The 22,745-nt window shown below is 52.1% G+C and overlaps 2 protein-coding genes across 2 annotated transcripts; one reads left to right on the top strand and one right to left on the bottom strand.

Annotated features, from left to right (window-relative positions):
• Positions 1-2,267: 2,267 nt before the first annotated feature.
• GUCA2B (guanylate cyclase activator 2B) lies at positions 2,268-4,714 on the top strand. The gene is made up of 3 exons (XM_003812884.3): positions 2,268-2,357; positions 3,495-3,681; positions 4,350-4,714. Exons 1-3 carry the CDS (start codon positions 2,268-2,270, stop codon positions 4,409-4,411), a joined length of 339 nt encoding a protein of 112 aa, XP_003812932.1. The 3' UTR covers positions 4,412-4,714.
• A 6,854-nt stretch (positions 4,715-11,568) lies between these two features.
• Positions 11,569-13,650, bottom strand: GUCA2A (guanylate cyclase activator 2A). Its single transcript, XM_003812883.3, has 3 exons — positions 13,543-13,650; positions 12,282-12,489; positions 11,569-11,849 (listed from the first exon to the last, which is right to left on the bottom strand). The coding sequence occupies exons 1-3, from the start codon at positions 13,615-13,617 to the stop codon at positions 11,785-11,787; spliced, it is 348 nt and encodes a 115-aa protein (XP_003812931.1). The 5' UTR covers positions 13,618-13,650; the 3' UTR covers positions 11,569-11,784.
• Positions 13,651-22,745: the final 9,095 nt, after the last annotated feature.

The raw sequence follows: 22,745 nt of genomic DNA, 5'->3' as shown, positions 1-22,745 counted from the left end.
ATGTGGGGGTCAAGGGAGATGAGCTTCCTCTCGTGGAAAGACCATAGATTTAGGTATCAAGCAGCCTCATAACAACCTCAAACACTGGAGATGTCACATTATTTTTACAAATGAGAAACCGAGATCACAGAGGTCGTCGCTTGTCCAAGGTCCTACAGTTGATCAGACCCAGGTATGGACATTCCGGCCCAGCATTGAGTTCAGCCTGTGCAAGTCAGAAAGCAGCACTGGTCCCGCTATAGATTGAGAGATGGGGCTTGTCATGGGAGTTACATAAGGAGAGGCAGGGAAACCCCTCTTCATGACGCATCCCCCATAAGCCAGGCACATGCTGGGGAAATGGTTGGTTTTAGGGAGAGTCACAGGCTCTCCTGGGACAGGTATCGTTCAGTTTTTCCTTACAACAACCACTATGAGGTCTTTTTAAAAATTATTATTACTATTTTCTCTACTTTACTGATGAAGAAGCGGAGGCTCAGAGAAGCTAAGTAATGTACCAAAGATCACACAGCTGGTAAGTGCTGTCATTCGGGTTTGAACCCAGCTCTCCTTATCTCTAAGTCCTCAGTTCCTTTTTCTATAACACCACAGGCTGAGCAAAGGCAAGAATTCCAGGTAGAAAATCTGCTTACCCCTCTTGGTCCCACAGTGACAACAAACATGGTGCTTCATTGGGCCTCAGGTTACTCATCTGTAAAATGGGAATAACCTATCCTTTAGGATTCAATGGGATTATGACTATAACATAGCTTTGTGCACAGTATTCAAGAAATGAGAGCTATTATTCCCAGATGGTTGTTTTCATTTTACAGATTAGAGGGCATGTAAGATTCCCTTCATTTCCATAGACTCTAAAGAGCAAAGGCTGAAGTCTGGATTCAAAGCAATACATAAGAAATTCCAAAGTTCACTTGAGCTTCTTCTTCATTTCAGTCTGAGATAAGAAAAAGGAAGATGGCATTTCAGGCAGGTGGAATGAGTAGGCAAAGACATGAGATGGGATTAGACCTGTGCAAATAGGGTTGGTATGGGGAAGCACGATGACATCAGATTTTAGCCACTTTTGGGAGTGGCATCTTAAATGCCAAGGTGAGCTATCAGGGCTTCAATCCAACGTTCAGGCTCAACATCAGGGGAGCCTGCCACATGCCAGAGTCTGTGCCTGGCAGAGCTGAGCCCTGGCACACGCACTGTTTACAGCTGCCTGGTATGGCAGTGGTGATATCACCCTTAGAGACTTTGCCCTCTTCTCTCTGACCCAACCTTCAACCACTGGGGCAGTAGGTTATGCATTGCCTAGAAGGCAACTGTAAGATTCAGGGGCTGCTATGGATGCATTACCCAGGAGATAAGGGCAACCTCAGGTGGGCCGGGGCCCTCACAGCAACCTTACGAGAGGGGTTGTATCATGCCCATTTGATGGAAGGGAAAACTAAGGTTCCATTTGAATTGATGTGATTTATCCTAAATCACACAGCTGCAGCAGGTCTAGGATTTGAATGCGGGTCAATCTGCCTCCAGCACTACTGCCTTTTCCTCCATGCTGGATTAGGCTATTGGCTTCTGAAAGCACAGACAGGTGAGATGGGTCAAACATGGCCTGAAGCACCCAGGCACAGGTGGGAGATGGCAAGCAGAGGCAGGTTCAAAACCTGGGGCCAGGACTGGTCTGAAAGATAGTCGTTAAATAGCACTGAGGAGAGGGAGTGAGAGAGATGTGGATCTTGGGGGAGTGGGGTCTTGAGAACCCTGAAATCAGCAGTGTCTGCCCACTTTGCCCTGGACCAGCCTCTCTGTCTGTATCCTTCCCCCAGAGAAAGGACCATGGGCTGACCTGGGCCAAGGACACCTGGCTGGAGCCCCTTCTCTGACATTAACTAGCTCCGTGACCTGGGGCAAGCCACCCTCCCTCCTGAGCCTCACTCTTCCTGTCTGTAAAATGGCCTCCCTGTCATCACACCCACACAGATGTCTTGAGGAGTGAATGATGGTGTGCTCCAAGGCCCCCATGGAGAGCCCGGCACATGGCAGGCACTCGGTGTTCAAGCACTGTGTTCCCATAGACTCTGGGCTCCTGCCCTCCTCGCCCCCAACCCCCTTCCTAGGAACCAGCCCCGGCTTGTCAGAGAGCCAGCTAGCTGTCAACCCCACCCCAGCTGGCCAGTTAATGAGTGACCAGGACTCCTGAGCCTGACCTATAAGGAGGTGCTAGGCAGGGACACAGATGGGAGACGGTGGACAGCGGCAGGGGGAACCCAGGGAGCGCGATGGGCTGCAGGGCTGTGTCAGGGCTCCTGCCAGGAGTGGCCGTGGTCCTCCTGCTGCTGCTGCAGAGCACACAGTCAGTCTACATCCAGGTGAGTCCCTTGGCCAGCGTGCCCTTTGCCTGAAGGGCCCCATGGTGGGAGGCTAGGCTGGAGAGGGTGTACTGGGAATTCAGAGGGGCACCGGGGGAGCACGGGGTCCGGGGCTCAGCCCAACACCCATCACAGCCCCGAGACCAAGGCAGCTGGTGGGTGGAGGCAGCCAGATGTCGATGGCAGTGATGATGGCAATGACAACACCAAACTGATTCAGCGCTGCTCCCCTCGAAGGCCTGTGCTGGTCACAGAGGTCAGGGTGTGGAACAGAAGGCTCCTCCTTGCATGGGAGGAGGCCAGAAAGGGAAGGAGACCCCCTGTTATGCTCCCACAGTTCTGTATATTCACCCACATGTAGGTGGAGGAGGACAGGCTCCAGAAAAATTTTCCTGAGAAGTAACCCTTGAGCTGGCATTGCAAGATGAACAGGAGGTTGCCAGACGCAGAGGATGGGAAACTGTTCCAGGCCAAGGGCACAGCATGTGCAAAGGCCAGATAGAAGACTATGGGGGTTCCAGTGCCCTTCCAGGGGGCATGGGAGAGTGGCAGTAGTCGTCACAGCAGGGCCTGTCTGCCACGTCACGGGGGATGCTGCTGGCCTCGCCCAGCATAGCCGAGACGTCTGTGGCCCTGGGTGTCACATCCCTGACTCTGGGCATGGTCTCCTTGGGAAGAACAAAGTGGGTCCCAGAGAGGGGTGCAGGAGACTTGGCCTCCCCAACAGCCCTGGCCTCGGAGACCAGCTACTTGGGGCTGTCATCACTCTGCCATGTGAGCTCAGGCAGGCGTACTCAGTTGGTGAGTGTGTCCTGGTACCAGGCCCCCACGGGAGATGTCAGATGAGGGAACTGAGGCTGAGTGGGGAGCAGACAGGCAGCCGGTCATGGGCAGAGGTGGGATTTGAACCAGGGCTTGTCTGTCTCTAAAGCCTCGAACCACTGTGCTCCACAGCCCTGCTGCTTCTTCCTCACACCTCTCACCGCAGCGGCTCTTTCCAGTGTGGCCCTGGACTTCCCATAGAGACGGGGAAGGCTCCGGAGGATCTGCAGGGTTTGAGCGACCCTGGGTGTCATGGCAGTGCCTGCCCCTGGACCAGGTCTTGACCTGCTCCTATCTCCTCTCCCCTGCCTGTAGTACCAAGGCTTCCGGGTCCAGCTGGAATCCATGAAGAAGCTGAGTGACCTGGAGGCACAGTGGGCACCCAGCCCCCGCCTGCAGGCCCAGAGCCTCCTGCCCACCGTGTGCCACCACCCTGCTCTGCCTCAGGACCTTCAGCCTGTCTGCGCCTCGCAGGAGGCTTCCAGCATCTTCAAGACCCTGAGTAAGTGCCCCCGCTCCCTGCAGAACCTCGCTCTGTCTCCTCCCACGCCCAGGCTCGTCCACCTGGGTTGTTTCTCTTAAGCACCCAGCGGCTGAGGATGGGGAGATTCAAGTAACTCAGGCCCTGTCCCGCTGGCTCCCAGGACTCCCCGGTTTGGGCACTGTGAGTCAGGCATGCCTGGAACCTTCTTCGTCCCCTTAGTCCACGCCAGGCACAGACCCATCAACAGACAATGGCTGCATGGAGCAGAGAGGAGAGCTGGCTGACATCTGCGGTGGGACAGGGGTGTGAAAGGCTTCCAAGAGGAGGTGTCAGCCAAGCTGAAACCTGAGGGATCGTGCAGAGCCAGGCACGAGAATGTAGCAACTAGCTAGCACTTACTGAGCACCTACTGTGTGCCGGGACATGTCGGGCCTGCATTATCTCCTCACAGTGACCCTGTCCATTTAGCAAACAAGAAATCTCAGGCACAGGGAGTGTGAGTGACTTGCCCAGTGGCCGCTAGGAAGGAGAGCATCTGGGACTTGAACCCAAGCCCTCACTCCACCTCTAGAGGTTCCTGCTCCCAGTCTGCGGAAGATGCCGCCCACTCCCAAGCAGACCTTTTCTGCTGCCTGGCCACAGAGGGCCCAGGTTCAGGTCAGCTGACCAGTTCTCTCCCTGCCCAGGGACCATCGCTAACGACGACTGTGAGCTGTGTGTGAACGTTGCGTGTACCGGCTGCCTCTGAGATGGCCCTGGGTACCCTGAGCCCACCAGGGACACCTCGCCCTTCAGCCCACCACCCTGGCAGCCTCCCATCCCCGTCCATGCTCAAGATGGGTCCCTGGCCACCATGGTCATCACCACCCTTCCAGGGCCTGAGCAGCTGGATCTGGTGCAAAGCAATCGGACATAGAGTTGGAGGGGGAGGCCCCTGAGGCAGCCCAGCTCCTGAATAAAGATTCTACAACACATGAGTCCACGTGTCCTTTGTTCATCCCCGGGAGCCATGGGAGGAGCTTCTGGAGAAGAAGTGTGGATTGAGGAGAAGGACGGGACTAAAAATACCAGGCAGGAATTTTCCTGAAGTTTTCAAGGCCCGGGGAGTTGATTGAACCCCATCCCGAATATGAGGGAGCTGAGGCTCGGAGCAGGAATGAGGCATCCAGGATCACAGAGCTCAGAAGCTCCAGAGCCAGCCAGACCTGGCGAACCCCAGGCTGAACTCAAGGCCTCCCCAGCTTCAGAGCAAGAGCAACTGTTCTCCTGACGCAGGAGTGGGGTTGGGGCAGGGAGGAGGTGAGACAGAAGGAGAGAGTGGAGGGAAGATTCAAGCAGCATGCCCTCCCAAGCTGTAATCAGGGCCGACTCTGCCTGGGGTCTGCGTGAGAAGATCGGCCCTTGGCCTTCATCCTCACTCCCAAGCTCCCACTTTTCCCAGCCCCACAGGGACCATCTGGCCAGCTCCAGCTGGGAGGCCTTCCCACCCTCTCTCCATCCTGGCAGCCTGAGGAATATTAATAATAATTAATAGCCAACAAACACCAGGCACAGTGGCTCACACCTGTAATTCCAGTACTTTAGGAGGCCATGATGGGAGGATTGCTTGAGGCCATGAGTTTGAGACAAACCCGGGCAACATAGGGAGATCCCATCTCTATGAACAAATTGAAAGTTAGCCAGAAGTATTGGCACTTGCCTGTAGTTCCAGCTACTCAGGAGGCTGAGACAGGAGGATCACTTGAACCTGGGAGGTTGAGGCCATAGTGAGCTGCGATCACACCACTGTTGCACCACTGCACCACTGGTGTGCACTGTTGCACACCAGCCTTGGCAACAGAGCAAGACCCTGTATTTAAAAATAATAATAATTATAGGCTGGGTGCGGTGACTCACACCTGTAACCCCAGCACTTTGGGAGGTCAAGGTGGGAGGATCACTGAGTTCGGGAGTTTAAGACCAGCCTGGCCAACATGGCGAAACCCCGTCTTTACTAAATACAAAAATTAGCCAGACGTGTAATCCCAGCTACTCAGGAGGCTGAGGCAAGAGAATCGCTTGAACCCAGGAGGCAGATGTTGCAGTGAGCCGAGATTGCAGCACTGCACTCCATCCTGGGCGACAAGAACAAGACCCTGTCTCAGAAAAAAAATGAAAAAAAAAATAAAAATAATAATTATTATTATAACAGCCAATGTTTATTGAGCATTCACTCTATCCCAGGCACTATCCTACTCACTTGGCACTCATGGTAACTCATGGAGTCCTCACAACAGACCGATGAAGCAGATACTGTTATTATCACCCCACCCAGTCTAAGAAGAGTCAGGTACAGAGAGAAAAACTAAGCCCAGATCATAGACCAAGCAAAATGACAAGACAGGGCACTTCCCAGGACATGTGGGCCAGGGTCCATGCTCTGACCACCATATTACTGCCTTGCTCCAGCTGATGATGCCTCATGGGGACCCAGTGCAGCCTCCACATCCTTGCAGCCAACCTCAGTGCCTTTATTCAGGCTGGGAGCCATGCTGGGAACTTCTGGGAGCAGGGCCTTTCCAGAGTGGGGTCCCCCAAAGACTTGGTCCTGGACAGCCGCAGAGGAGCAAAGTTGGAGGCCAAGGGGCTGTGCCATCTGAACTCAGCTCCCGAAGACCCGGGTGCATGCCCGAGACAGCAGCTTAGTTCTGCTCATGAGTCCTGCAATCTCCCAGGCTACAGGTTCCTCCTTGCCATCACCCCACAGGCAAGGCTGGTGAGGGGCCTTTGCAATGCCTCCTGCAGTTCTCTGGGCCCCTACTTCTCACCCCTCCGTCCTCACTCACTGGGGCCTTTATCACTACCTTTGGGCCAGGCCAGACCTTCCTTCCTGGCCCTGCATCCTGTGGGCCCTCCATGCCCACCATGCCAGAGGAGCACCGCAGCACAACTCTGATGGTGCCCCTACTCCTCCATGGCTCCACACTGCCACCTACCAAGTCTAACCAGAGCTCGTGCACTAGCTAGATCTAGACTTATCTCCCACTGCTTCCTGCAGCTACGCTGCTTCCCACCTGCCTGCTGGAGACAGCAAAGAGAACTGCCATTGTCTGAGTCCTGCCATGTGCCAGCCACACGGCTGTGCTGCTGCCCAGAAGCAGTAATGATACTAGCATCAACGAGCTGCTCTCTGTGGGCCTGGCGGAGCTTCTTCTTTTCCTTCTTCTTTGTTTACCATCTCCCCACTTCCTCCCAAACCCCAACCCCTGGTAACCACTATTCTACTCTACTTCTATGAGTTCAACTTTTTTAGATTCCACATTTCAGTGAGATCAAGTAGGATTTGTCTTTCTGTGCCTCGGTTATTTCACTTAGTGTAATGTCCCCCAGTTTCATCCACTTCGTCACCCACAACAGGATTTTTTCTTTTTTAAGGCTGAATAGTATTTCATTGTGTATATATATCACATTTCCTTGATCCATGCATTTGTTGATGGATGCCTTTGTTGATTCTATATCTTGACTATTGTGAATCATGCTGAAATAGATATGAGACTGTAGATATTTCTTTGATATACTGATTTCGTATTTTTGGCTGTATGCCCAGAAGTGGGATTGCTGGATTGTATGGCATTTCTAGTTTTAATTTTTTGAGGAAACTTCATACTGTTTTCCATAATGGCTATGCTAAATTATCTTTCCACCAACAGTGTGTGAGGGTTCCATTTTCTCCACACCCTTGCCAACACTTGTTATCTTTTCTTTTTGCTAGTGTGTGTGTGTGTGTGTGTGTGTGTGTGTGTGTGTGTATTTATTTATTTATTTATTTATTTATTTATTTATTTATTTGAGATGGGATTTTGCTATGTTGCCCAGGTCGGTCTCAAACTCCCTTGCTCAAGTGATCCTCCCGTCTCAGCCTCTCAAGTAGCTAGGATTACATACAGGTGGGTGCCCCCATACCCAGCAAGCATCTTTTTTTTTCTTTTTTGACGAAAGTCCTTCTTACAGATGTGAGGTGATATCTCATCATGATTTTAATTTGCATTTCCCTGTTGATTAGTGATGTTGAGCACCTTCTCATATACCTCCTTGCCTTTTGTATGTCTTCTTTTGAAAAATGTCACCAGTCGCAGTGGCCCACCACTGTAATCCCAGCACTTTGGGAGGCCGAGGCAGGTAGATCACCTTAGGTCAGGAGCTCTAGACCAGCCTGACCAACATGGTGAAACCCCATCTCTACTAAAAATACAAAAATTAGCTGGGCATGGTGGCACATGCCTGTAATCCCAGCTACTCGGGAGGCTGAGGCAGGAGAATCACTTGAACTCAGGAGGCGGAAGTCGCAGTGAGCCAAGATCACGCCACTGCACTCCAGCCTGGGTGGCAGAGCAAGACTCCGTCTCAAAAAAAAAAAAAAAAAAAAAAAAAAGAGAAATGTCTATTCAGTTGCTTTGCCTGTTTTTAAATTGGGTTGTTTTCTTGCTATTGAGTTGTTTGAATTCTGTATGTATTTTGGATATTAATCCACTAGCATATGTTTCATTTGAAATATTTTGTCTCATTCTATAGATTCTTTTCATTCCTTACCTGTGCAGAAGCAGTTTAATTTGCTGCACTCCTTTTTGTCTATTTTTGGTTTTGTTGCCTGTGGTTTTGGGATCATAGGCGAGAAATCTCTGCCAAGACCAATGTCAAGAAGTTTTCCTCTATGTTTCCTCTAGTACATTTTTTTTTGTTGTTGTTACTTTGTTTTGCTTTGGGTTTTGGTGTTTGTTTGTTTGTTTTTGGCAGGGTCTCACTGTGTTGTGTAGGCTGGCCTCAAATTCCTGGGCTCCAGTGATCCTCTTGCCTCAAGCTTCCGAGTAGCTGGGACTACAGGCATTCACCACTGCTCCTGGCTTCTTCCAGTAGCTTTACAGTTTCAGGTCTTAAGACTTTAATCCATTTTGAGTTAATTTTTGTACATGAGGTTAGATAAGTGTCTAATTTCATTTTTCTGCATGTCCCAATACCATTTATTGAAGAGACTGTCCTTTCCCCATTGTGTGATCTTGGCACTTTTGTCAAAGATCAGATTGTAAATGTGTAGATTTATTTCTGGGCTCTCTCTATTCTGTTCCATTAGTCTCGTTGTCTGCTTTGTGCCAATACTATGCTGTTCTACAGCTCTGTAGTAGATTTTGAGATCAAGTAGTGTGATGCTTCCAGCTTTTTCTTTTTTGCTCAACATTGCTTTGGCTATTTGGGGAATTTAGGATTGTTTTTCCTATTTCTGTGAAAAAATGTAATTGGAATTTTGATAGGGATTGCATGGGATTGCATTAAATCTGTGGATCATTCCGGATAGTATAAACATTTTAAAAATATTAATTCTTCCAATCCATGAATATGGAATACCTTTCCATTTATTTGTATCTTGTTTAATTTCTTTCATCAATGTTTTATGTTTTTCTAGTGTATGATTCTTTTCCATCATTGGTTAAATTTATTCCTAAGATGTGTGTTGTTGTTGTTGCTGTTTAAATGGGCTTGTTTTCTTGATTTCTTTTTCAGATCATTCATTGTTAATTATAGAAATGCTACTGATTTTTGTATGTTGATTTTGTAATCTGCAACTTTACTAAATTTGCTTATTAGTTCTAATAGCTTTTTAGTAGAGTCTCTAGAGTTTTCTATACATAAGATGATGTCATTTGCAAATACAGACAATTTAACTTCTTCCTTTCCAAGTTGGATGCTTTTTTATTTTTTTTCTTGCCTAATTGCTCTGGTTAGGGCTTCCAGTACAGTACTATGTTGAATAAAAGTAGCAAGAATGGGCACCCTTGTCTGGTTCCTGATGTTAAAGGGATAGCTTCCAATGCTTTTGAGTATTCTCCCTTTTTCTTAATCTAGCTAAAGATTTTGCAATTTTATTTATCTTTTCAAAAACCCAACTCTTACTTTTGTTGATCTTTTCTATTGTTTTTCTGGTTTCTATTTCAGTTATTTCTGCTCTGATCTTTTCTTTTCTTCGTTAACTTTGGGCTTAGTTTGTTCTTTTTAGTTCCTTGAGGTAAAACAATAGGTTGTTTATATGAAATCTTTCTTCTTTTTTGATGTAGGCATTTATTGCTATAAATTTCCCTCTTTGAACTGCTTTTGCTGCACCCCATAAGCTTTTGTATGCTGTATTTTCGTTTTCACTTGTCTCAAGATACTTTTCAATTTCCCTTTTGATTTCTTATTTGACCCAGTGGTTGTTCAAAATCAGGGGAGTTTTAAAATTTTTTCCAGCATTTTTTCATTTACTCTTCACTCAACCCTACGATATATGGATTCTTATCTTCCCCATTTTACAGATGAGAAAACTGAGGAGAGAACAGGCTAGGTAGCCTGCCTAAAGGCACATAGCTGTAAAAGACAGAGCCAGGATTTATACCCAAAGAGTCTGGCTCCAGAGTTAGGGCATTAAATGATTCTACTCTACCATACATCTCACTTAATCCCCCGCCAACCTTGGGAGGTAGGGTCTGTTATCATCCTCACTTTCAGATGAGAAACCAAGCCTCAGAGAGGGACACTCAGCTTGTAAATGACACAGTAGGGCTCAAACTCAGTCCTGTCTGCCCTCCCAAGCTCCACTCTGTCCTGACTGAACCATTCCTATGTCTTTGTGTCTGTCTGCACCATTCCCACCTTCTGCAACACTCTCTTTCTCCCTACTTCCACACTGGTTTTGAAATTCCCTGCATCCCAGTGCAAATCTCGAGGGGTGATGCAAATGCACTTGCCCTTCCCCTTTCACAAAGCCTTCCTGATCTCAACTAGAAGAGACCTTATGTTTTGAATTCTGAAGCCCATGGAATCCCCCTTGAGACACTTCCCCTCCACCCCACTCCTCAAGATGGACCCTTGGGAGTTCTGCCTTCTCTTTTTTTTGTTCCCTCTACCTTTGCTAATAGGCCTCACTTCCACACCCTGCCTCCTCACCCTGTCTGAACCACTTTCAGCCTGATCCTGGTCCCCTTTTCTCTAGTTTGTTTTACCACTTATTGAATTCCTCTTACGTTTGTGTCAGGCCTGAACTGAGGGCTTTATATGCATTATTTCACCCAGCCCGGGAGGCAGGAAATATTAGTGTCCCAGTTTTATAGAGGAAGAGGTGGAGGCACAGAGAGGGAAGGTGACTTTCCAAAGATCACACAGTACTTGGAAAAGCTGTGGCTGGGCCCCTGCCCTGTTTTATATCCTCATGCAATTATCCATGTGGGTCTGGAGGTCAGAGAGACTTCCCCAGGCACAGAAGCCATTACACAACAGGGTGGCCAGAGCTGTGCAAGGGTTGTGGGTGATCACAGTGCCCAGAAAGCACCAAGGTCAAGGTCACAATGGGAGCACTGAGACTCTTCCTGGGGGGATGAGCAAGTTGTCTTGAGGAGAGGCCGTGGAACAAAAGCCTTGGACCCTGAGTAGGAGTTTGCCTGGACAGTAGTGTGGGAAGACGGGCAGTGGAGAGGTGAGCAGCAGCAAAGGAAATGGCAAGAGGTGTGGTTTGGGATGCGGTCAGGGCTGGAGGCCACACTAGCATGGCTGGTGGGAGCCAAGTCCTTGAATACCCAAGAGTTTGGTGCCAGTCTTCTAGTGGGCCAAGTGCCTGTATTGGTTGTCCAAACCAGCTCAGACTGGCTCCCGTGCTCACATGTGGCTCAGTGAACTTGGTGACCTCAGGAGATGTGAAAGAAAAGCAAACCCTCCCCACCACCCGCTGCCTTGGTGGTTTGGAGATCCAGATCCTCTCCACGCCTCTGTGTTGTGGCAGCCCCAGGGACAGTGAGCAGCTTAGCAGGGAGAGTGGGGTCCTTCGCTTAGTACATTACATCCCGAGCTTCCAGGGCAGGATAGACTAGGGGATGAAGGAAGGAAGGAAGGCAACACCCAGAGTACTCTGGAATCTGGTTTATTAGCTGGGGGTTGGAGTGGCAGGGAAGGACAGTGTTGGGGCGAGGCCTCCAGTCACCCAGTTCCTCCCCGGGCTGCTCCTCCCGACTGGACCAGGGTAGGTTGAGCTGCTGGGAGTGGAGTATCATGGGTGGCCCTTTCTGCAGGAGAAAAGAGCTTCCCTGCTGCGGAGGGGAGGCAGGCAGTGGGCAAGCCCCCCTAGCATCCGGTACAGGCAGCGTAGGCACAGATCTCACATGTGCCCGGGTCCTCAGCGATTTCCTCTGCACAACAGAGATGGAGCCTCGTGAGAACCAGCATTTCCTCGCGAGGCCCCTGCCGCCCTTGGCCCAGAGCTTGTACGTCACCACCCAGCCCCAGGAGAATCTCAGCAGGCCCGTACTCTGACCTACTGGGCTTTTCGCCCCAAACCAGGGCACGCAGACCACTGAAACCAACCAATCAAAGCAGAGATTCCACCAGAAAGAGAGGCAACTAAGACCAGATGAATGGTCTTAGTTCCCAAACCTCAGCAGTTACAACTTGGAATTGAAGTGGGCATGGAACAGACCCACCAATCAGAGCCAAGCTCCCTAGTTCCACCAGTCAGAGCTGAGCCCTTCCTCCAAATCCCACCAATCAGAGCACATCTCTTCCTCAAGTGCCACCAGAGTATTCCCGAGCCCCACCAATCAGAGAGGAAGGAGGCTGCTCACCCAGCCTCTGAAGTATCTCCTGGGCATTGGGCTCCTTGCAGAGAGGCTTGAGTTCTTCTGGAAAGTTCGGGTTGCTACAGAGGATGGGAACCACAGGTTCACCAGGGATGGGTGCAAATTTCCTGAGTTTCCCAACCCTGGGCTCCTGGGGCTCCTGGAGGTCTTTGAGCTTCTTCACTGACTCCAGAGAAAAGGAGAAATTTCCATCCTGGAAGAGAGAAGCCCAGAGCATGAGGCCAGGCTGCAGCCTGCTTCCTGGCTGTGCCCCCCGTGCTGGCCCCGGTCCAGCCCAGTGGTGCTCACAGGCAGTGTTCGTGGCATATGGGAGCCAGGCGATCCACTGTGGGGCACTGTGAGGGGCAGAGTTCAGGCCCCACGTCCTGGCTTGGCTCCGTGATGCTGGACACTCTGGAACCCGCAAGTTCTGCATGTTGTATGGGGAATGGAGAAAATGGGTGTGAAGCTCCAGGAACACCATAGGTGCCTAATGAGTAGGAGCCAGTGTGCTGATTTTTAGGGAGAGGCAAAGGACCAGCACCCAGGCATCGTAGTTCCACGTGGCCAAGCCCAGGCCATCTTTCCCCTGCCTGAGAGCGGTGCGGCTGATTACTGGGCCCCCAGCTCCAGCCTGCAGCCTGGTTTTGGTTTGAGAAGCAATAAAAGGCCTCCCGGAATCTGGCTTTGATAGAGATCAGGGCCCCCGCTAGGTGCCAGCTTGGCCTGTCGCCAGCATTGGCACTGGTAGGCACACCCATCTGTCAGGACCTCCGGGGTGTCCATGTGGTTCCTGGGACCCACAGGGGTGCTTTGGCTGAGCACGGAACTGAGGAGTAAGGTCTGGATTTAAATCCAGCTCCTGCACTTCCCACAGCCATGTGCCCATGGCCTGTTACAGAACCTTTGTGAGGCTCAGTTTTCCCCTCTGTAAAATGGGACTAATGATCCCTTTCTTCCAGGTTGATAGTGGAGCCACAGTGAGGGGCTGGGGAAGGAGCCGGCACATGGGACACTCAGTAAATTGGCCAACTCCCCGCCTTCCCCATATGGTTATTCCTCTTCCCTCCACTGGGTTTCTTTCTCCTCCAAAGTTGAAGGGAAAGGTCTGTGTGTGGCTGGACTGAGCAGGAGCTCCTCGAAGAAGGCCAAGCCTCGGACACACACCCTCAATCCAGCCCCAAAGAGGAGGTACTCTCTCAGGGGACCAGACCTGGGCACTAGGGGCAGGGAGCCAGCTGGGCCGGGGTAGGGACACAGGACTCACCTGCACGGTGACCCCTCCTGCCAAGGCGGCCCAGGCCCCAAGGAGGCACAGTGCGGAGAGCAGGAAGGCATTCATGGCAGCAGTGCCCGAGAGAGGGGTGGCTGTTCTGGATGCCAGGGGGAAGCGGGACTTTTAAAGAGGGCAGGTTACTGAGTAACCTGGAAGCCTCTGTCAGTCTCATCTGCTCACCTGTCAGGCCTTATCAGATAAGGCTCCAGACAGCCCTAGGAGATAAGAGCCAGGCAGGGGGGGCCCCGGCCCCTCCCTGAGCACCTACTTTGACCCACAGCCGGGCTGGGTCCTGCATTCATTCACCAACAAGGCACATTCACTCACGACCACCCTGTGCTGGTGTGTGGGGCCGGCAGACCCTGCCCTTGAGGAGGAGGGCCCAGCCCGACAGTGAAATGCAGGGCGATTAGGGTGGGGTGATTAGGATGAGGTGACCCGACAGTGAAATGCAGGGTGATTAGGGTGGGGTGATTAGGATGAGGTGACGGAGCTGCACTGGGGGCTGAGCTCTGGAGAATGGGTGGAAGTTTTCCCAGAGAAGGGACTGAGGACAGAAGGCCATTTCATGCCAAAGGGACAGCCAGGAGGTGAGACGGACCTGGAATATTCAGGGAAATGTGAGAAATTCCACGGGGGAGGCTGCAGGGCAAGTCAGGGGCTGGGTTTGATTGCTGCGACCTCAAGGAAGCCCTCCGCACAGCCTGGGTTCCGTTCCACCTACTGCCCAGTTGTGAGGCGTGTGAACTTGGGCCAATGCTTTCCCCTCTCTGAGTCTCGTTGTCCCTTGTGTCCCCTGTGGGAACCAAAAATAATACCTACCTCATGGGGTAGGTGTGTGGTAGGCATTACTGTTTGGAGAATCAAGTGAGGTTTTAAAAACATTTAGCTCAATGCCTGGCACACAGAAGGTGCTCAGCAGAGGTCCATTCCCATATTATTTTTAGCAGCCACAGCAGCTCCTGGTCCTCCCTGGCCCCTCTGGTGACCTCCTGCCTGTCTGAGTCACAGGCTGTCCCCATCCTGTGCTGGTCCCCATCCTGTCCTGCCTGCCCTGCAGCCTCAGGGTGTCCTCGAATGAGCTCCTCCTCAATCCGCCCGCCCCCCTTGCCCCTGCAGATACAGTCCCCTTTCCGCGGATCTCACTGGGGAATTGCTTGGGTGTGCCCGCGCCCCTATAGACTCTGACCCCATTCAGACTGCGCCCTCAGCGCAGCGTGCATTCACTGTGTGCTGTTGTGAGCAGGAATCCCCAGGACACAGGAGAAAGGGTAGCCCTGGGATTGTCATCTTTCTACTCAGCCAACCTGGCCCGATGCCAGGACAGCCCTAGGGCGGGAGGTTGGGCAGGAATTCCTGGGTGGGGAGAGTCAACACTGAAGAGGGAATTGGAGAGAGCAGGGCCTGACCGGGAGGGAACTGCAGGGACAAGGCCCTCAGGGAGGGGCAGGTAGCTCCTGGCCCAGCTCCCAGGGCAGTCCTCACAGCTGCACTGGATTTCCCACCCCTTTCTGGTGAGTGTGTGTGTGTGTGTGTGTGTGTGTTAAGGGGGGGTGTGTCTGCGGAGATGTGTATGTCTGTGTATGCCAAGGTGTCTGTATATACCCTGATGGGTGTGTGTAGCCAAGGTGTGTTTGTATGTGTGCTTGTGCTGAAGGTGTGTGTGTGCTGAGGCATGTGTGTACACTGAGGAGTGTATGTGTATATATGCTGAGGTGTATGTGTGTGTATGCTGAGGGGTATATGTGTGTCCGTGTACACCAAGGTATCTGTGTCTGTGCAAAGAGGTGTGCATATATACATCGAGGTGTGTGTGTGTCAGTGTGTATATACACAGGCGCGTGTGTGTACACCGAGGTGTGTGTGTTTGCTGGGATGTGTGTCTGCTGGGGTGTCTGCTGGGGTGTGTGTATGTGCACTGAGGTATGTGTGTGTATGTGCACTGAGGTGTGTGTGTGTATGCTGAGCTGAGTGCATCTGCTGTGTTGTGCGTGTGTGCTGAGGTGTGTGTATACACTGAGGTGCATGTGTGCGCTGAGGTGTGTGTGTGCTGACGTGTGTGAGTGCTGACGTGTGTGTATACACTGAGGTGCGTGTATGTGCTGAGGTGTGTGAGTGCTGATGTGTGTGTATACACTGAGGTGTGTGTGCGCTGACGTGTGTAAACACTGAGGTGTGTGTGCTGACGTGTGTATACACTGAGGTGTGTGTGTGCTGAGGTGTGTGTGCTGACGTGTGTATACACTGAGGTATGTGTGCTGAGGTGTGTGTGTGCTGACGTGTGTGTATACACTGAGGTGTGTCTGTGTGCTGAGGTGTGTGTGCCAAGGTGTGCGTATAAACTGAGGTACATGTGTGTGCTGAGGTGTGTGTGTGCTGACGTGTGTGTATACACTGAGGTGCGTGTGTGCTGAAGTGTGTGTATACACTGAGGTGTGTGTGAGTGCTGACGTGTGTGTATACACTGAGGTGTGTGTGAGTGCTGACGTGTGTGCACTAACGTGTGTGTGTGCTGACGTGTGTGTATACACTGAGGTGTGTGTGCGTGCCTGGACATGTGTGTGTGCCCACCAAGGTCAGCCACACACTGGTCCCCTCGCTGAGGGCAGGTGGGAGTGGGCGTGGGAGTGAGTGGGGTTAGGGGAAGGAATGGGGCTGAGGGTCGGGGCTTGGGACTTGGATGCTGAGCAACAACAGGATGTCGGGGGATGGAGCTGGGGGAAAGGTGAGGGGCAGGAGTTTCGGAGGCTGGGGTGGGGATGAACACCGGGAGAAGTTTGGGAGTGCGGCTGAGGTCCATGCTAGACTGGAGCCGGGGCTTGCGGAGACCGGAGCGGGGTTGGGATTGGGGTCAATTCGGGCGACACTAAAGTTGTTTTGGATTAGGGTCAGGTTGAGATGGAGCTGAGGTTGGGCAGGGGTAAATTAGAGTTAGGTGTGGAGCCGAGGGTGCAGTCCAGATTGAGCTGATGTGGTGCTTGTAACTGACGTGGAGGCTGGTTTGGGCTAGGTTAGGGCTCATTGGCAGGACTGGGATTGGAGTTGAGTTTGCAGCAGAGATTGGAGGTGTGACTGGGTTAGGTTTATGATGGGGGTGGGTCTGGCTTAAGTGTGACGCTACAGCTGGGTTGGGATTTGACTTTCAGTTAAGGATGGGGCTTAGGTGGGGCCACCAGGCTGAGGACCTGTTTTTTCTGACTCATTTTGGTCTTTCCCCTCCCAAGCTGTGGCAGGAATGGGGGTAAAGGGCAGGGGCTTTCATCCCTGAGCCTCTTTCTCCCACAGCCCCCCTGGCCAAGGCTTGCCTGCTATAAGGCAGGGATGGAATGGAGTGGGTTCAGGAGTGACATCACTCCACACTGTGGGAAAGAGGAAGTGACTCCTAGGCCATGGCCCTTAGGGTCCTCCCCTACCCAACTCCACCTCTGACCTCTACCCTGGGAAATGAGAACCAACTCCCCTTCCCTTGTTCCCCAAGCCCCTCTGCCTAGTCTGGCCCCAGCTGTGAGTTCAGGCCCCCTCCCCTCTGAACCTCCAGGGTGCTCAGGACCTCTGCAGCCTGCTCTGAAGCTGCTGGAAGTTGGATCTTGGGCTCTTCCCTGAACTCCAAGCTTCCTGCCTCCCACCCCAGCCTACACCCTGAGTCCTCAGGCCCTGGTCCCCAGCACCCCCACATCCCTCATTCTTCCATATGGGCAGAAGGAGGGTCTGAGGCTGTTTGGGTTTCCCACACTCCAAGACTGCCTTTTCTGGCAAACTCTTGCTCCTAATAGCCTTCCAGGCCATGCCACCTGTCCTGCCTGCCTCCCCCTCTGAAAACCCATCAGTGGCTGCCCAAACCCTTTGGAAGAAAGCCAGCCTCCCTTGCCTGGCATTCAGGGTTTTTGTGATCAGGCCCCTGCTGAGCTCTCCATTCAACCAGGATCCCAAAGGACTCCCTGGAGTGGACACAGAAGGAGGGACTTAAACCTGGGGTGCTGTGGCTTCAAGGGCTCAGGCTTCAGAGCCAGGCAGCCCTGTATTAGAATCCAGTGTCACCGGCCAGGCGTGCGGTGGCTCATGCCTGTAATCCCAGCACTTTGGGAGGCAGAGGTGGGTGGATCACGAGGTCAGGAGTTCAAGACCAGCCTGGCCAACATAGTGAAACCCCGTCTCTACTAAAAATACAAAAATTAGCCGGGTATGGTGGCACATGCATGTAGTTCCAGCTACTCGGGAGGCTGAGGCAGGAGAATTGCTTGAACCCATGAGGCAGAGGTTGCAGTGAGCCGAGATCGCACCACCACACTCCAGCCTGGGCGACAGAGCGAGGAAAAATGCTCCATGACCTTTCTGAGCCTCAGTTTCTGCTCTAAAAAATGGAGACAATAACAGCTAGATTGCAAATTTCAGTTTTTCTGGAAGACTCTCCTAACTGACCCCAGCCCTGGCAAGCCCGAGTTAAGACCATTTCTACTCCTCTGAGCTCCACCAGCCTCCTACACCTTTGCCATCACAAAACCTAGCAAATTGTCTGTCTAGCCTACTGCCCTGGGAGCTGCTTGAAAGCAGAGACTGTGTCCTACTCAACTGAGGCCCTGTACTCATACAAGGCCTGGCACTTAGTAGGTACCACTGAGTCTTTAAAGAATGAGGCAGGTTGTAATGTTTGCAATGATCATCACATTAATGACAGCAGCTAATATTTATCAAGACTCACCCTGTGCCAGGCTCTGGCCAAGTGCTTTACAAGTGTGGAAACCAGTCTTGCTCCCTAAAGCCCCGCCACCCCTCACCCACTTCCAGAAGCTGCAGAGGTTCTGCCCTGCTGTTGGGGCAGCCCTCCAGTCTCTGTGAGGATGCTGATGTTTGATTCTTGTGTCTAGGTGATCTTATCATGGCTCCTGTGTGCGCATTAAAATTGGGACCATTAAGCCTCAGTCCCCCCATTCCCACAGGCCCAGAGGCCTAATCAGACCTCAGCAGGAAGGCCTGGAACAGAGCCCAGGTGGGAACCTGAAGACTCCAATACAGATCTGTGTAACCTTGAAAGGGGTGTGGTCCACAATACACAGCCTCTCCAACCTGCTTGTAAATGTGTCTTGGAGGGTGTAACAATCTCTGGTTCCTATAAGAATCCAGAACTGCCTGAGGCAGACATTACAATATATGTGAACCTCCTGACAGCACTGGAAACACCTAAGAAATAACTGCATAACCCTATTTTATACATGGGTAAACTGAAGCTCAGAGAGGTTAAGAAAGTATAATTTTCCCAAAGGTGCATACAGGGATGCTGTGTACAGTTGTATTGGTTGTGCACTGCACAAGGGTACCCGACCAACAGAGAGCATAAGTGTGGACACAAGCATGCGACTACCTCAGCCTAGAGGAAAGCACAATACTTCAGACTCATTGCCAGGTGGACTGGGTGGCAACTGTGGTCACGTAGCTAGAAATCCCAGAACAGAATCCATTTCTTTCAACTGCCAAAGAAAAGCCTAAAGTTCTACTGAGTCCATCCCATTCCTCTGCACTGTCTTCCTGGTCCCAAACACCCATTTTTGCCCCCTTCTAGGGAAAAGGAAAAAGAAAGGAGTCACCACTGAGTCAGACCCTGTGAGGTAGGTCAATGATGTCCATCTTAGAGGATGAAACTGAGGCTCTCAGAAAGAGTGCTCAATGTCACACAGAAAGTGGATGGCTGAGTTGGAATTGGAAGCCTTTTGGCTGAAGCCCAAGTCCAGGCTAGGGTGGAGGGATCTCTCCCCCACCCCCAGGCCCTGGGTGGCCCGGCTCTTTCCCTTGATGCTCCAGGGGGCAGCTGGGGAGTGGGCAGGGGGCGTGCCTGGCTGTTTGCTCAGCGATGTCATCTCAGGGCCCTGTGGCCTGACCAGGAAGAGGCGGTGAAGAAGCTCCGTTCACCATCTGCTCCCCCTCAGCGGGACAGCAGCTGCAGCCTTCTCCCGCATCCCCCAGCCTGCTTCGGGCATTGGCCACCAAGAAAACCTCCCACACCCAAAGGCTGACAGGGAAGGAGAGCACAGCTGGAGCTCCCTCCACCTGCCCCCATAGAAGACGCTCGCAGAGCCCACAGGCTACAGGGAGGGTAGGGCATGGGTACAGACTCCCTGGGATGAGGGAGGAACAAGCTGAGGCTACCGGTCCTCCTGGCACCAGATCAGAGAATGCTTTACCCGACAAGGTGGCATTTGCAACAGGTCTTGATCAATGGGAAGATTTGGACCCATCGAGGGGAGAACTGCGAGGCAAAGGCCTGGCAGCAGGAAGCATAAATGGCAAAGAGGGGGCGGCTGAGGTGGAAGCAGAGGGTGTCTCAAGGACTCATGGGCCAGCAGCCCAGAGAAGGCGGCTTCACACACCGGGCTGGGGAGTTTTGCCCTTCACCTGGTGACAGCAGGGAGCTATAGGAGTTTTCAGAGTAGGGGAGGCCTTGGTAAGAGTCATGATTCAGAAGGAGCGCCCTGGCACTTGGCGTTAAAAGTGGACTGTCTAGCGATGGCTGCTGCATGGGTCCAGGAGAGGTCTGTGTTCCACCCCTGGCAGTGCCCCAGAAGGGCAGGGGGTGGATTGGAAGCATAGAATGGCAGGAAAAGCAACTGGTCTTGGCAACTTGGCAACAGATGGAGAGGAGAGGGAGGGAGATAGAGAAGGGAAGACCGCCCCTGGGAACCTAATATGTGCCAGGGCAGCTTTTGCCATCTGACTCCTCACTGATGGTCTCAATAACACGTTGAGGTGAAGTATTGCATCCCCATTTTACAGATGAGCAAACTGAGGCTCAGAGAGGGCAATGTCTTACCCAAACAGAATTCTAGCTTCTTCTGACTCCAAACTCTGAATTCTTTCCATTGCCTCAAGTATTTTGCTAGCCTATGGGACCTGCAGGGAACATGCAGGCTAAGCTGCTCTTCTTGGAGCAACTTCTGGTGTAAAAGCTTTAGGGCAGCAGGGGGGGGATGCCTGGGGGCAGGAGCCGGTATAGATCAGGGATCTAGCTCAAAGGGATAACGGAGGGAGGAGTCCTCAAAGCCACAAGGACAAGGCAGGGATGTGATAAGAAAATGTGTATCAGACCCACAGGTCTAACCCTGACAGTGCCTGTGAACCCAGCTACAACCCAGGCAAGCGTCTCCCTCCTCCTGCAAATTCCCCTATCCTAGTGGGAGGAGGGAGTGGCTATCAAGTCATCAAATTTGAGGAGCAATCTTCCTGTCTCCTGTCTCCTTTATGGGCACACACAGATACACAAAGTCCCAGTCACTATCACACAGGCTACAACGTATCACATGCTCAGCCACAGACTCACACGCTCACACAAGCACACGAGCACACGCACACAAGGCCTTGCTCACATATGGTCACACACACACACACACACACACACAGTCACACGGAAACAGAGGGCTGTTCCAGGAAGGCCTCTGCCTATGAACGTCACTCAGGCATGGGAAGGTTGGGAAGTGTCCTTGGACATCTTTATTGCCATTGTCTGGGACAGGAAGTTGCCTCTCTGACTTTTGGGGGATGCGGGGTGAGAGTGGTGCCATCCGTCTACCATGAGGCCAGCTCAGGCCTGCCTCTGGGGTAGGGTGACCAGAGGGTGGTCAGGGCAGCTGGGAAGTGCTATGGAAGAGACAGCACGCCCTCGAGAAGAGCAGGCACGCCTGGGGCAGATGTGGGTTCCTGTCCTCTTGCCAGCCTCGCTCGCTGGCTTTGACCTTGGGCAAATCACTTCACCTCTCTGAGTTGGCAATGTCCAGCCATAAAAGATAATGACACCAACCTCACAAGGCATCTGGGCATGCTCACTCAGATAATCGCTGTCCAGTGCCAGGCAGGGACCTGGCAAATGTGGCAATAACCATCGTTGTTTGTGACAGCCGCAGGAGTTGGTGTACAAGTGGAGACAAGGCCTGCTCCGGCTCAGAGGCAGGGCTGGTGGGGGTGGCAAGGGTAGCTGCCCAGTGGGCAAGGCGCATGGCTGGCTGGACCACAGCCCTCTGTATGCTTGCAGAAACCATGCCAGCCCCCAGCATTAGCTGGCCCCAGAAGAGGAAGGAGCAGAGCCTGAGGAGCCTCAGAGTGTGGGGCTGACACTGGGCACCTTCTCCCACCTGAGTCCTGGAGCAGGGGAGCCATAGGCACCAGGAGGCTGGGACAGGGCAGCAGGCTTCAGAGGCAGCTCTAGAGTGGGCCCCAGCATTATGTGGCCGAGAACTAGACAGGCTCCTTGGCTTCCTCCAGCAAGCTCTGACACAGGAGAGGAGGGGCACAGATTCTAAAGGCTGGCTAGTGGAATCCCTACCTTTCTTTAGGAGCACCAAAATCTGTGGGCTGCAGAGAAAGGGAGCACAGCCCTAAGTAAGGGTAAAGGAAACCCTCCAAAAGAGGAAAGGTGCACAGCCGGCAGCCCCGCCCTCTAGTGGCCACAGGCACTCATTACAGCCTAATTGCAAAGTAGCTTTGGCTTTGTTCTAAGGCCCTCATTCTCCGCCTGGTCGCTCCAGGAACAGGGCCTGAAACAGCACAATGTGGTGGTGAATGGCGCAGACATTGGAGCTGAATGGCCTAGGTTCAAAACCCCAGCTTTACTGTTGCTATTACTATTACCTGTGCCACTTACAAGCTGGATGACCTTGGGCAAGGGACTTCATTTCTGTGGCTCTGCAAGATGAAGTTGATAATAACAGTATCTACCACACACAGTTACTTCAAAGAGTAAGTATGATAATCCACATCATGTGCTTAGGATAAGTAATATTAAGTAACAGGAACTTTTAATAAAGAGTAGCTGTCCAATTCTGTACTTCTGAGGTCAGCATTGCTTAGGGGGTACTGCAGGAGAGCTGGGGGTTGAAGCCCTGACCTAGGGTTGAATTCTGGTTCTGACGCAGTCAGCTACCAAGTCTCTGCTTTGTACATGTTGACTAGTCACATATATTAAGGGAAGAGTCCAAGGAGGTAAGCTCAAAAATCACTCTTGAAAATCCTTTGGGAAGGCAGCACTTTTGTGGATAAACATGTCTCAATAAGCCCAACCCGGCCAGTTTTTCTAGTTCTTGGTTGAAGTCTGTCTTTGAGCATAGGAGGAAGCTGCTGGCTTGAACGCAAGACAATGCTGCACCAAACACATGTCTCTTTATCCACCGGAATTGACTCAGTAATGAGATGCTCACGCAGAAGGTACATGG

Source organism: Pan paniscus, chromosome 1 (assembly GCF_029289425.2).
Source record: "Pan paniscus chromosome 1, NHGRI_mPanPan1-v2.0_pri, whole genome shotgun sequence".
Classification (NCBI taxonomy): Eukaryota; Metazoa; Chordata; class Mammalia; order Primates; family Hominidae; genus Pan; species Pan paniscus.
The sequence above is the reverse complement of the archived record's forward strand: the minus strand, read 5'-3'. Positions and strand labels throughout refer to the sequence as shown.